The sequence below is a fragment of the Dendronephthya gigantea genome, unplaced genomic scaffold (assembly GCF_004324835.1).
Source record: "Dendronephthya gigantea isolate DGI-Jeju-01 unplaced genomic scaffold, DenGig_1.0 000007F, whole genome shotgun sequence".
Taxonomy (NCBI): Eukaryota; Metazoa; Cnidaria; class Anthozoa; order Malacalcyonacea; family Nephtheidae; genus Dendronephthya; species Dendronephthya gigantea.
The window spans coordinates 2,960,876-2,974,121 of record NW_021163017.1 but is presented as its reverse complement, the minus strand read 5'-3'; the positions used below and the strand labels follow the sequence as shown (position 1 = coordinate 2,974,121).

General features: G+C 37.1%; 1 protein-coding gene and 2 long non-coding RNA genes across 3 annotated transcripts; all 3 read left to right on the top strand.

Annotated features, from left to right (window-relative positions):
* Positions 1 to 2,766: 2,766 nt before the first annotated feature.
* LOC114517375 lies at positions 2,767 to 4,081 on the top strand. The gene is made up of 3 exons (XR_003686376.1): positions 2,767 to 2,872; positions 3,245 to 3,319; positions 3,975 to 4,081. It is a non-coding gene; the product is annotated as an uncharacterized LOC114517375 (long non-coding RNA).
* A 3,946-nt stretch (positions 4,082 to 8,027) lies between these two features.
* LOC114516965 lies at positions 8,028 to 9,083 on the top strand. Its single transcript, XR_003686336.1, has 3 exons — positions 8,028 to 8,120; positions 8,479 to 8,589; positions 9,000 to 9,083. It is a non-coding gene; the product is annotated as an uncharacterized LOC114516965 (long non-coding RNA).
* A 2,948-nt stretch (positions 9,084 to 12,031) lies between these two features.
* Positions 12,032 to 12,817, top strand: LOC114517199 (protein ANTAGONIST OF LIKE HETEROCHROMATIN PROTEIN 1-like). The gene has a single exon (XM_028536857.1). The coding sequence runs from the start codon at positions 12,032 to 12,034 to the stop codon at positions 12,815 to 12,817; it is 786 nt and encodes a 261-aa protein (XP_028392658.1).
* The last annotated feature ends 429 nt before the right edge of the window (positions 12,818 to 13,246 follow it).

Genomic DNA, 13,246 nt, shown 5'->3' with positions numbered 1-13,246 from the left:
ATGCAGTGTAAATAGTGAGTTTGGGAAATACAACGGCAACAACCGCAATATCCTTATCAACAATGCATGCTATTGATCCTTTAAGACAAACGAAATTGTAAATTACGTGGCCTGCAACGTTGCACACTGTCGTAGTTGCTGAAACGGCATCGTGACTTATACCAATAGGGACTTAAGCATGTAGGACGGGAACACGACGACGGCAGTTATCAAAACAATTATTCATTGAAAAGAAATAAATTATTAAATACCTATGGGAGGTTTAAACCTGATCTACGTTCTGTTTGTTCGATATTGTTTGGAGTGCTAGAAGCAACTTTGCTGATCGATCATATTATTTTTTATTAACTCACCTGTTTCAGAGAAAGAGGAAACTTGAAGAGGCAAATCAAGTCTATACTAGCTCGTATTTTCTTTAATACCACAATATTAGGTGAATATATTTTGCCGTTGCCGTCTTGCCGTCTTGCCGTTACCGTTGCAGTTGTATTTCTCAAACTCACTACTAACGTTATACCTGACTGAAAAGTTCTTGGAACGCTCTAACCCTCTAATATACCAGTAATCTGCCCGTGTTTCAAATACAACAGGACCGGTCTGGCTGTTTTTATTGTATGAAGGAACAAATTTAGCACACAGAAAACTTTGGAAAGCATTAGCCAGATAAAATATTTTAGGGGCTTAATTTCGAGTGGAATTATACACACTTTAAATTCAAGCCATGTAGGAACAGTTGATGGCTTGAATTTAAAGTGTGTATAATTCCACAAGACCCTTTGAACCTTCGGTCTGATTTGCATTCACCTCACACAAAAGATTAATTTAGACCATAAATTATAGGTTAGTTAATACCCACAGATATGCTATATGATAGTGAAAAGGATTGTAGCTGCATGCATGTTTCGCCTAAGTTAAAAAATTGAAAAGGATAGAAAAGCTTTCTTTCTGTGTCATAATACCCAAGACACTCATGACACCCATAATACCCATGACACTCAGGTTAGTGTCATAATAAACAATTATTTCTGGTTATGAACTGTTCAATTTTAAAATAAGTTCAAAGATCTCGACTAAAACTGGCAGAATTCGGTATTTTACTTTACTGCATGCAACTTTTAATATTCAACAGCCCTATATACCACAAATTTGGTGTTAAGGGTGAGCGAGGTGCGTCTAAGCTGTGCAAAGATTTTTGTATAGTGTTTGTAAAAGTTATTTGTGAAAACATGGATAATTAATGAGATTATCATATCAAGCCACCGTTGCACGCAAAGCTCGCGTGTTTTGGACCAACCTATTAACCTATATTGACAACGCATGTTGGCCATCCTGTTCAGCGCATATCAACTCGATATTTAAACTAGAAGTTACTATCGCAAGTGAAGCGCTGCCTCACAGGTATAGGGTGTAGCCACAGAACACAAGCAAATAGAACTACAGCAGTACAATGTACACAAAAGTAACTAATTTAGATATTAGTTATCTTAACTATCACTTATCTGAAATAACTGGTAAGGTTTTACAATGGTATAAAAAAATACACAATATATATTGTAAATAAGTAGAACAATTTAAATAGTCTTTTATATTTTCCACATTCAGTGAACAGTAGGTTATTGCAACAAGGCAAAAGGTGCAATCGTTTTTTTCTGCAGCGAGTTCATATGTTTGAATAAACACCAGCGTTACATGTCCTATTGGTCACATCATATTTTGCAAACATTTTTGAGTCGTCAATGGGAACAAGATTCGTTTTCGGCACTCTTTGGCACATTGATATTCGTTGTCGATTGTCAATACTTTGGGTAGCTTCTAGGGGCCAGTTGTTCAAAAGCCTGTTAGCCTAACCCTGGGTTAATTCAAATTTTTACATCAGTTTTTTCAATCGCTCATTTCTGTAGTTGAACATGTTTTTCCATGAATATTTTGTGGATAAATAAAAATCTTATATTATTAAGTCTTGAAACAAATAGCGGTGCAGAGCCATAAACCAAAACAGCTTAGTGAAATTTTAACCCAGGTTAGCGCTAACCTAGCTTCGAACAACCGGCCCCAGGTGTATAGACCATTGTTATAGTAGAAGTAACAAAGTATTCGAAAAAGTAATGAAGTAAAAAATGTTGAGCATTGCTAAATAATTTATATATCACAAGTGAACATTACACTATTTACCATCACTGTTGTTGTTGAATGCAAACAAGTGAACATTTAAACTCTATATAAATAATGCGCGAGGCGAAAGGCGAATATGTTTGTGTTACGAAACTCTTAGCTAATAACTATTGTTCACATAACACACATTGATTGTATTTTGGTTTTAAATCCAAATTGCCTTTCATGCTGCACGCGGGGGAGGGGTCATATATTGTGCATGAGGAGAAGTTAAAAAGCGAGACGACGTAGTTTATCATACAAAAGCAGGAGATTTTGAGGCCGCAATAATTTTTTTCTTTCTTAGGGTTTCCAATGTTTGTAAAGTCGCGAAGATGCCGAGAGATTTCTAGAAACTCAAACGAGTAGAGAAGCTTCTTTATTTGCGTGTTAAAATAAAGCTAGTAGTTATAATTGTGAAATAGCTAAAGCTATTATATAGTTCTGGTTGAGAACGCAGGACTTAAAACTGCTAGATACTCATGCTCCACGCGCGTGGGAGGCGCATGATGTGCATGGGAGGGAAGTTAAAAAGCGAGACGACGTATTGAAGTGTTTGTGGATCCGGTCAAAGAGTGGATAGGCGGTACCAGTTCTGCTTTATTACCTTTTCATGCCTTGAATTATGACACGGAGGGCACAAAAAGAGAGAAACGATACCTTGCAGCTTCATTCACAAGACCTGACCGCTGAAGACGACTGACTGGCAGTGGAAAACGAAGTAAGTCGAGATTCTTTGAAGTAGTGTATTCGAAGGGTAATGTACTGCATGCAGAATTGATATTAAACGTGTGGAATATGGTCTACATTTTGTCCAGTTGTGCTTTTATTGAATGAATCAGATACTATTCCATATAATGTAATAGGAATCATATAGTCCTATATGAGAAGTTTTTTTGGCCAATTATATATCTATATTATGGAGTTGTGTACATTGTTTGCATCAAAACAAGCCTAGATTGAAGCCCTAAATTTCCTATTTGAAGAACATTCTGTTTCAGAGTATTGTAGAGTACAGAAATATGACTCCAACAACTATAGCTCTAACGCTGTGAACATTCTAGGGGCGTTACACTTGTTTTCTTGATTATAGCCTAAAAGAAAACAATAATGAACGTTCGAGCTTCTATTCTCTTGTTATTGGTGGTTGCACTCGCCTTAGCGAGAGGTATGTTACCGATTCTCTACAGACCGATATCGATTTTGCATTTTACAAGGTATACATTAAAATATCAATTAGTTTTCGGTATAGTTCCTATCGCCAGGAACGAGAAAGAGAAATACAAATCCTGTATAATATATACGCGGTGCATGTTCCCACTATATACCGTCAATTCAACGCATATCTTGCAATTTCACGATAAATATTCAGATATTTTTTTATAATTCAACGATTTATAGCTACTATAGAGTTCAAGCGTTTTTTAAAAACTTATTGCAATGACAAAAGTATTTTATACATAGGTACCTAAAAATATGTTAACCCATTTATTTATTTGTAAGTAGCATCAACTTTAGATTCCCTATAATGAAAACATTTGTTCAACAATAACTTAAATGTAACTTAAAAGTTAATTTAGTAAAAAGTAATCTTGACTTAGATAGTATTTAGGAGAGATAATCTAACATCTGCAAGCTATATACACCCGTGGAAAGTCAATTTATCTTGGCAAGCAGTTTTCATTTAAAAAACCGGAATAGTATTAGAGCGTTCTGAACTGAATATCCATGTTCTATTCTATAAATAGCCTTCTTGCTTTCAGCAGAAATTTGAACTTATGAAATAATGATATATTTAGCGTAAATTTAAATTTGTCGTCTAGCGGCCGATATATCACGTTGTGAACGCGAAGGCGAAGATGAGTGCAAATGTGAAAAGTACTACGAAGGAATTCCAGGACAGGGTTGCTCAGAAGGTCGCCATAATTGCGATGATCTCGAACCTGTTACATGAACCATCCATGGCATGCCTGTTGTTTGGATTAGGAAGAAGAAGATCCGTAATCGATGGCCGAATAATAGCATATTCGAGAACATGCTTGTATGAAATAAAACTAGAACTATAGAAACAGGTCATCAACAGTGTATCTGCATTTCATAATATTGGCATATAGACTATAAAAACATGTGTTTTTCCTTCTTCAAAATTGTGTTTTTTGCATTGATTTGTATCAGAACCGTTTTATGTTGAAATGTGTAAGAACAAAGAAGGATAGTCAAATTAAGGTGAACTTTACTTTAATGCTAAAGCGACGCCTAAACAGGGGCGTAGCCAGGGACCAGACGTGTGGGGGGGAGGCAACCAGCGCTTTAAGGGCTGTCGGGCGATATTCCCATATATGGCAGTATTTAAGATGCTAGGGTTTTTAAATTCTGAACAATAAGGGTTCCCCCCTGTTGGAGATTTGGGAAAGATTTGGGCGATTGGTGGGCCATTGATGACCATATACTTTGCGAATCAACTGACTATAAATTAATATATACGCTCTTTCCACTGAGCTACTGACGTACCTGAAAAGAACGAGTGTGTTTGATATGTATTTAGGATTGTAATGCCTGCGCCTTAGTAAATTACAAAATATGCGCTGCGCCTGCAATGTCTATCCCGGCGTGCGCGTGCTTCCAATATTGATTAATGACATCATCAATTGCAGATCTACTAATTAGTTTACGTAACAATCCCTGTTTTGCATTATTGACTAGCCAGACTACTGGTCGCTCAAAAAACCTTTCTCAGAGAGTTAATTTAAAAAGTGGCTGATTGAGACGCTAGATCTCCCGCTGTTGTTCTTCCGTCTTGAAAACCACGTGCAAGGAAGGAAAACTTACTTTTCTGTAAAACAACAAAAGCAAAATCTAGTAAAGTTGGAAAAGTAAAAATCTATATGTCAAGGTGGAATCCTCACAATCCGTACGTTATTCTTTTACTCATTTTATATTTTAAATTTAATTCATCAAATCTTATTTTAAACTTTTTTAATGAAAATGCGGGATATTGTTTAGGAATCGGTTGATATAGTTTGCTCATATTTTGAAACTGGGAAGCAATTAAGACTGGAAATTAAAGCCCAGCAAAAGACTTTGAGTGAAGACATAAAAAACTGTAAAATTTAATTGCTAATGTTTCGTTGTATGGTTCACAACCTCTTCAGGGAAATTAAGCTTATTTACAAGGATGGCTTCATGCAGTATTATACACAATTTTTTTTAAAAATTGGTTGAAATATTTAAATAGACGAATAGGAGAAAAGATTGAAAACAAATTGTCAATGAATATATCCAGTCCGGTGCGAAGCGCCGTTGAGGGTACTAATTCGCTCGGATATTTGGATCAAAGTGGATCTACTTTGTTCATGTAGTGGATCCAACTTGATCTACTACCCTCATGTAGTTCTCTCTGTTTCCTATTGAACAAAATAGGGTTCTTCATGCAGCACCTAGCCTAAGTTACTGGCTACTTTTCTGTTTCTCCTCTCTTTTCCATCTTAATTTCAGTGATGATGAATGGATTGATATTGCGGAAACTGCCGGGAAACTCTCTGGAATTTGCGGATGCAAGTTCTTTTAAATTTTAAGCAGGTGCCAGCCGGCGATTATCGGTAAAGATCGCCAAAAAACACACCTTATTGCATTCCGCGATTCTTTGCCGATCATTGGCAGAAATCGTATGCAGGTAAGTTTGTATTGTCCTTTCAAGCGCCATAAATAGTGCATTCGCTCATGTCCTCAAACATTACGCAACGTATTGCAGAAAAGCCTTTAAATTCTGAATAAATTGCGCAGACTGAAAGTGACTAATTAATCATGCATAGACCGATTATATGCCAATCGCGAAATAGCCCAAATATATATATATACATATCGCTGGCGTTTAGCTGAAAAGAATAACTATAACAATTGAAATTGAGGAAACTGATATTTGTGAACTTACCTTGGCTTGCACGCGTACTCTGTAAAGCCTCTTTTTAAACCAATATAAAATGAGTTCCAACTTGGATAGATAATAGGTTTAGCCCTTATGCAAGTACGATAAGGTTTCCAATACAAAGTTGCTCACTCGTCAGCGTCCACATTAACTGCTGAACTAAAATGAGAATTTGGCTATAGTGTATTTATGCGCAACAGCACCGGAATGAAATAACTAGAACTTGACGCTCGCGCAACGGATATAGCGTGGTTACCGCAATTTGCGCATTACTTGCTAAAACGCGCTCCTAGGGATGGTTAACCAACTTGCATGCATTTGCGGGAACAGTTAGCTAGCAGAAAAACAAACAAACTTGTTTGTTTCATATTTACAAAATATAGAAAAACATCCTGTTACGTTTTACCGACTTTCCGTTTCGAAACCAACAAGCAATCCATTTAACCTTGATCAAATTGTAATGTATAGAAAGCGGATACAACCGCTTGTGTCGTGTAAAGCAAATGTATATTATCTTCACATCGTGGCCAGTGTAATGTAAACTGCAAAGAGTAGGAATATTTCTCTCGAGCACTGATCGATTTGACTGATTTGTATTCACAAACCATTTTCAGCTGCATATTATAATTTCAGGAAATACATATAATAAAAGTTATTCCTAATAGATTCGTTGTGTCAATAAAATTTTTTGACAATTTCATTGTGTATTGGTCAACATTTTTTATTAACACCATGAATGTATTCGATATAATCTTTATTTTATGTATAGACAAAGACAAGATGAAGTTAGGGCATTAATTGGAGCTAATTTGTGTAATTACAAAGTTACAAAGGTGATTATTGAAAACTGTGGCCTCTGATTGGTCGAGTGACCTCGCATTCGTCTCAGTTTTTATGCAACGATATTCACCTCGCCTTGGGCGATTAATTATTAATAGACCTTTCAATAATCACGTCACATGATCGTTTTAAACCTAGAATCACTTTCCACAAGCGATATTTTTCGCGCAAAGCGTCTTTTTCTTTTGTATTTGAGCAATTTGTTCCATGCAGATGATTGCAGTTGAGAGCTCTGAAACAAAAGTATATTAATGATATGTATTATACGCATGATACTATATGAAGTAGCGTCAAACACAATTCAAACTATAGATAAAGAGATGATAATAAAGCTTGTCATCCCATTACCTGTTGTTTGACGTGGCAAAATGCGACATGTATGAACAGCTTAGCATTCTATCCTGAGAAAATACAGTATACATGTTGCGATTTTGCTTGCCCTGGCATGCATGCAGTGCTTGCTTTAACTGTATATATCCACGGACTATTCATGAGCTGTGGCTTATCAGTTCCTTATATGCAGGTCATTGTATTGGACCAACATGTTTATCTTCCTACCGCAATATTAATAACGCATGTTGGCCATCCAGTGACCGCAATATTAATGACACATGTTAGCCATCCAGTTCAGCGTGTTTATACGTGCTCAACGTGCACATGAAATTCCATATTTAAATAAATATGCGATCGAGACCAATGAAAAGCGAATACGATTTAATCTCGAAACTCCAATAACTATTGCTTACAACACACATCCATGTATTTTGAGGTTAAATTTAATCTGCCTTTTTTTAAGTGTTTGTGGTTTCTGCTATATTAGTAATATCACTTATCTATACCTTGAATTATCATTTCCAATGTTTCTATACGGTAGCGTAAATGATGAAAGATCTATACACGTGCGAAAAAGCTTTTTTTATTTGCGTGTTAAAATAGAGACTTATTTCCGGACGGTAAATTCAAACTGCATTCATCCTGCACGCAGGAGAGGAGTCATGACGTGCACGAGGGGAAGTTAAAAAGCGAGACAACCTATTTCAATTGTTTGTGGATCCATTCAAGGAGGCGGTAGGCGGTACCAGTTCTGCTCTATTACATATTCACTGCCTTGAATTATCACGCAGAGGCCACAGAAAGAGGGAAACAGTAGCTTTCAGTTTTATTCACAAGACCTGAAGGCGACTGGCTGGCAGTGGAAAACGAAGTAAGTCGACATTCGAAGGGTAATGTTAAGCAGATTAATATTGGATGATGACTGTGGAATATAGTCCAGCTACATATTGTACGTTTATCGAATAACCCAGATGCTAATATTTTATAATGTGATAGGAATCGTATAGGGCTCTTTGAAAGTTATTTGGAGCAAACTATTGTGTGAAGATGTGTTCATTGTTTGCATCAAAACAAGCTTAAGTTAAGGCTCTAAATATCCAGTTTGAAGAATATTCCGTTTCAGAGTTTTGTAAGAGTACAGAAATATGGCTCCAATTACAACTATAGCTCTGTGAAGTTGTGAACATTGTACTAGCTAACGGGCTATACACATGTTTTCTTGATTATAGCCTAAAAGAAAACAATAATGAGTGTTCGAGTGTCTTCTTTTCTCTTGCTATTGGTGGTTGCACTTGCTACAGCGAGAACGTGGGGAAAGTCGTTCGAGTTTAACGACCGAGGTATGTTACTATACTGATATCCCAAGGCCGATGTGGCATTTTTTGAGGTACATTATAAGGAATAATTACCTTTCATCGTTGTTCTTTATCACTCAGAGAAAGCGAAATAAAAATCCTGTGTAACCTATATACCCTCAGATCAATGCATGCATATACATATATACAGTCAATGGACACCGGAATATTTGCATAGCGGTGCAAGTCGGCAGGCTGGCAACGCCAACGCCACTGTTCCGTGTGCGAAACTTACTTACATATTGACGCCATCCATGCAGGAATTCTGAACTGAATATCCGTATTTTATTCTAAATAGCGTGTGGAAGCTAGGTTTTAGCGGAAATTTGCACTAATGAAATAATGGTGTATATATGAGAGTAAATTTAACTAAAATACTGCTTATTGTCGTCTAGCCGATATATCACGTTGTGAACGCGAAGGTGATGATGAGTGCAAGTGTGAAAAGTACTACGAAGGAATTGAAGGACAGGGTTGCTCAGAAGTCGCCACAATTGCGATGATTCTCGAACCTGTTACATGAACCATCAATGGCATGCCTGTTGTTTGGATTAGGTAGAAGAGGCTCGAGCGCCGAATGATAGCTCATTTGAAAACATGCTCTTTAAAAGTATATAATAAAACTAGAACTAGAGACAGCACTGCACATTTCGTGTTTAATAATATGGGCACTATTACTACTGGGTGCTATAGATTCCAAAATATATGTGTTTTACCTTCTTCAAAATTGTTTTTTGTGATTGTAGTTCAGAATCGTTTTATGTCGAAATTGCATAAAATAATCAACGAGGTGCGTCAATTAGTCATGGAAGATTAATTGTAGTTAAAGAAGAACTTTACTTTACTGCTAAAACGACTTCTAAACTACTTATTTTCGACTATTGGTTTTCGATCTGTGTAGTTGATGATGATCCCATGAACATTTGGGTGACCAAGGTAATGTTTAATAGGGCGTCAACGTCATGTTTAATGGTGAGGTATTGTGCTCTTTTCAAAGAATATTTTGAACTTCCAAAACTATTTAATTGGTTTTCGAGGATAGAATTTGAAAATGCTAAAAAACTAAACTAAACTGATTACAAGTTTATGGTTGCTGTGATATCGAGATTGCATGCATCCATATTCAAATTTCGACTACATTCACACAAATTGGAGCTATTCGTATCTTAGTCCAACCAACTCATTTCCCCTGCGACTATGCGCACTTGCATTTGTCCCCATTATATCTTATGTCAAACCATTATATCATTATAAATATATGTGTTCGTAAGGGAAAATGAAGGTCAATTTAGAAGTTCATGATTTTATCATGAATACTAAATGACAAACTTCAGCTTTCAAAATGAAGCGTTTTGGTCAAGCTTGTTAAACCAAGGGAGGAGGCTTCACAAAGTTTAATCAGTTTTTAAAAGTTTAATTTTTAAATTGTTCTTTATTTAGTGTGTTGATCATAATAATTTTCTAGGGCCGTTGTAATTGGCAGAAGGTGTAGCGTGCACCTTTTCACTTCGGTATGTCCGTATGCGTGCATGCATGCTTCAATATCTAAAATTATATAATTATGTAAATGTTAAAAAGTATGTTAAATATGAAAGCACTTCAACGTTGTTGACAGCATGTCAATTAAATAATCAATTCAGGCAAAGTCTTTTGTACACTTCGATCTGATTCAAGTAGTTGGAAGCACTCAGCAGTGAACTCTATAAGCAATGCAACGATAACTAATAGTTATTTGGTCGCCATTTTTGAAGCCAGTTAGAGCCAAATTGAGTACCAGTGCCAGACCCTTTCTATTTTTTTTATCAACGCGATCGTCGAACGTGAAGCCAAAAGAATAGAAAAAAACTAGCAATGGTAACCATTTAGGTTACTAACTCATCTGAGAGGTACACTTATCAAGCATTGGAAAGCACACTTATGTTGTTTGCGCTGTTTAATTGCAAAAAGTTGGACAAAAGACTGCATGTGAAGTAAAGGCGGGCTTATTTAGGACAGCTGGGTCACTACCACTGACCTATATCTATATATACTAGATGGACTGAGCGCGCGACCTATTTAATCGGGAGCTGAATGGACCACCGATGCTCACAGGGGGTCCTTGGTCTCATGCGTAAATTTACCGACCAAAAATAACTGGCTCGTAATTCGGATTTCGGAGTGAGCGTTATAATAATTTAATTGAAATAATTTATGATATAAATTTAAGTTCAATTTCTGACCATTTTCTTCTTCTTGTCTAAAGAACGCGAATACGTTTGTTATGTTGTCGTTGTTAAACTGACGAGCGACCCCTTTTGTGCCTTTGATAAATATAATTTCGAGCCGAAAAATGAAAAAAAAATGAACAGAAAATACGGAGATATAGTACAATGACAATAACTGCAGAGGGCATAGCTACAAGCTCTTCAAATATGCTCACGTCAGGGAGATGCTCACGTCAACAACGTATTGAAAATATACATCATAACGACAATTCTTTTGTCAAAATTTTTAATGCTCTCTCATGGACTCTGTCAATTGACAAACTAGAATATTTCACAACAAGTAATTATTATGTACAAAGAATTTACAAATAATTTATGTAAGCATTTTATATCGTTATTTGGTACAATAATTTTTTTGTTAACGTACATGTGCTGTTCTTTTTCATATATTTTACACTAAGATGTGCGGTAAACTTATTAATACACTGTATTTCCATCTTGAAAAGTATTCCTCGGGTATCTGAATTAATATCTTTCTTTCTTAAGAATTCAAATCATCAAAAACACCACAAATTTGCACTACTAAAACGATAGTAAGGATACTCACTAAAAACTTTTTTTAAAAATGTAAAGGCCCTGTCACACTGTTGCGTATCACATTAACGTATGGCAGCGTATGATAAATATTACGCATACGCCGGAATACGCTGAAATATGCTGGTGGTACGTCGTGCGTAAGTTATACACGTTCCAAGCACGGTAACATACGCTGGTATACGCCGAGGAAGAAATTTTTTTTTAAGCATGCTTAAAAATCTTGTGCGTGTTTGGACGTATGGTTTATACGGTAAAGATAAGCTAGTCATACGCTGAATACGGCAGAAGGACGCTAAATGTACTGTACTAATAGGTTAAGTACGCTAATCATACGCAAATGAGTAAGTGTGCCGTACAACTAACGTGTTGATAGCGCATCAGTAACGAGGGTCTAACTTATGTGTGACGTATGTTTAACGTCTATAGAGGGCTTAGCGTATGACTGACGATTAAGTAACGCATTTACCGTACAATTAGCGTATAGTTAACGCCTGGTCGTCGTATCCTCAGCGTATTGCAAACGTTAGGAGAAAGGGTATATAAATATTATAGCATGTCATTTATTGTGTATAATATATATTTATGTTGGATGCCTTCATATCATCTTGTACCTTCGAGGATAAAGGATGGAGTTAGCTGTTCTTGAATACCAGTTTGATCTCATAGCTTTGACGATTCGTCAAATAGAAAATAACAGAAGGAAAAGGAGAGAAAGAAAAAGAAAAAGAAAAAGACGTGAGGTATGGATGAGATCATGGATCGGAAGGCGAAGGCAGTTTGGCATTTACGACCAACTTCTGGTGGAACTCCGAAGCGAGGATACGCGATGTTTCAAAAACTTTATGCGGATGGTCCCCGAGATGTTTGATGAGCTTTTGGCAAGAGTGAGTCCCAGGATCACCAAGAAACATACCTGGTATAGAAGACCCTTGAAGCTTGGGCTGAATCTCTCTTTGATTTTGCGACATCTTGCCTCCGGGAGCACGTATTCAGCCATGAAGTACGGATGGAGGGTCCCCCACAACACCCAGTCACTTATTGTCAGAGAGGTTTGCCAAGCCATCATCTACGAATACATGTCCAAAGTAATGACCACGCCAGAGGGATGGCGTGCCATATCTGATAAGTTCCTCAAGAGGTGGAACTTCCCCCATACATGTGGTGCTATAGATGGAAAGCACATTGCCTGCAAGTGTCCACCAAAAAGTGGATCCCAATATTTCAACTACAAGGGATTCTACTCTGTTGTACTCATCGGCCTTGTAGACGCAAATAATAAATTCATCTGGGCAGACCTCGGTGGTAAAGGGTCATCATCGGACGCACAGATCTACAACAACTCTGAAATCAAAGAATTAACAGAAGACGGAACTATAGGATTCCCCGTCCCCGATGCTTTTGAGAGTTTATGAAATGAGAATTTAATTTTGACAATTCGATTATCGTGAAAGTTACTACAGTAACAAAATAGTCAATACTTCTTTCACGTTGGTGGTCGAAGGTTGAGAACCTAATCCTGAAATCCAATATCATCAGTAGATTCCATGATTTCTCGAAATCCTGAGAGACTAGTAATGTTCGGGTGACTTTGCTCAAAGGCTGAGCTTGGACTGTGCGGCGTTGGGCTAGACGTTTCCGTTATTAACTCTGTTGCAGAAGCCAAAGAGGCACGAACCGGGCCTTGCTGCAACGGTTGCTGAGCAAGTTGTTGGGAAGGAGGAATCATCTGCTGTTGTTTAGTGGTAGTCTTGTGATGATGTGGATGTGAAATAACCGCTGGTGAAACTGCTGCATGTACTCCATGGGCTGAGAGCCTCTCACCAACGGTGCCAGAGGCATGT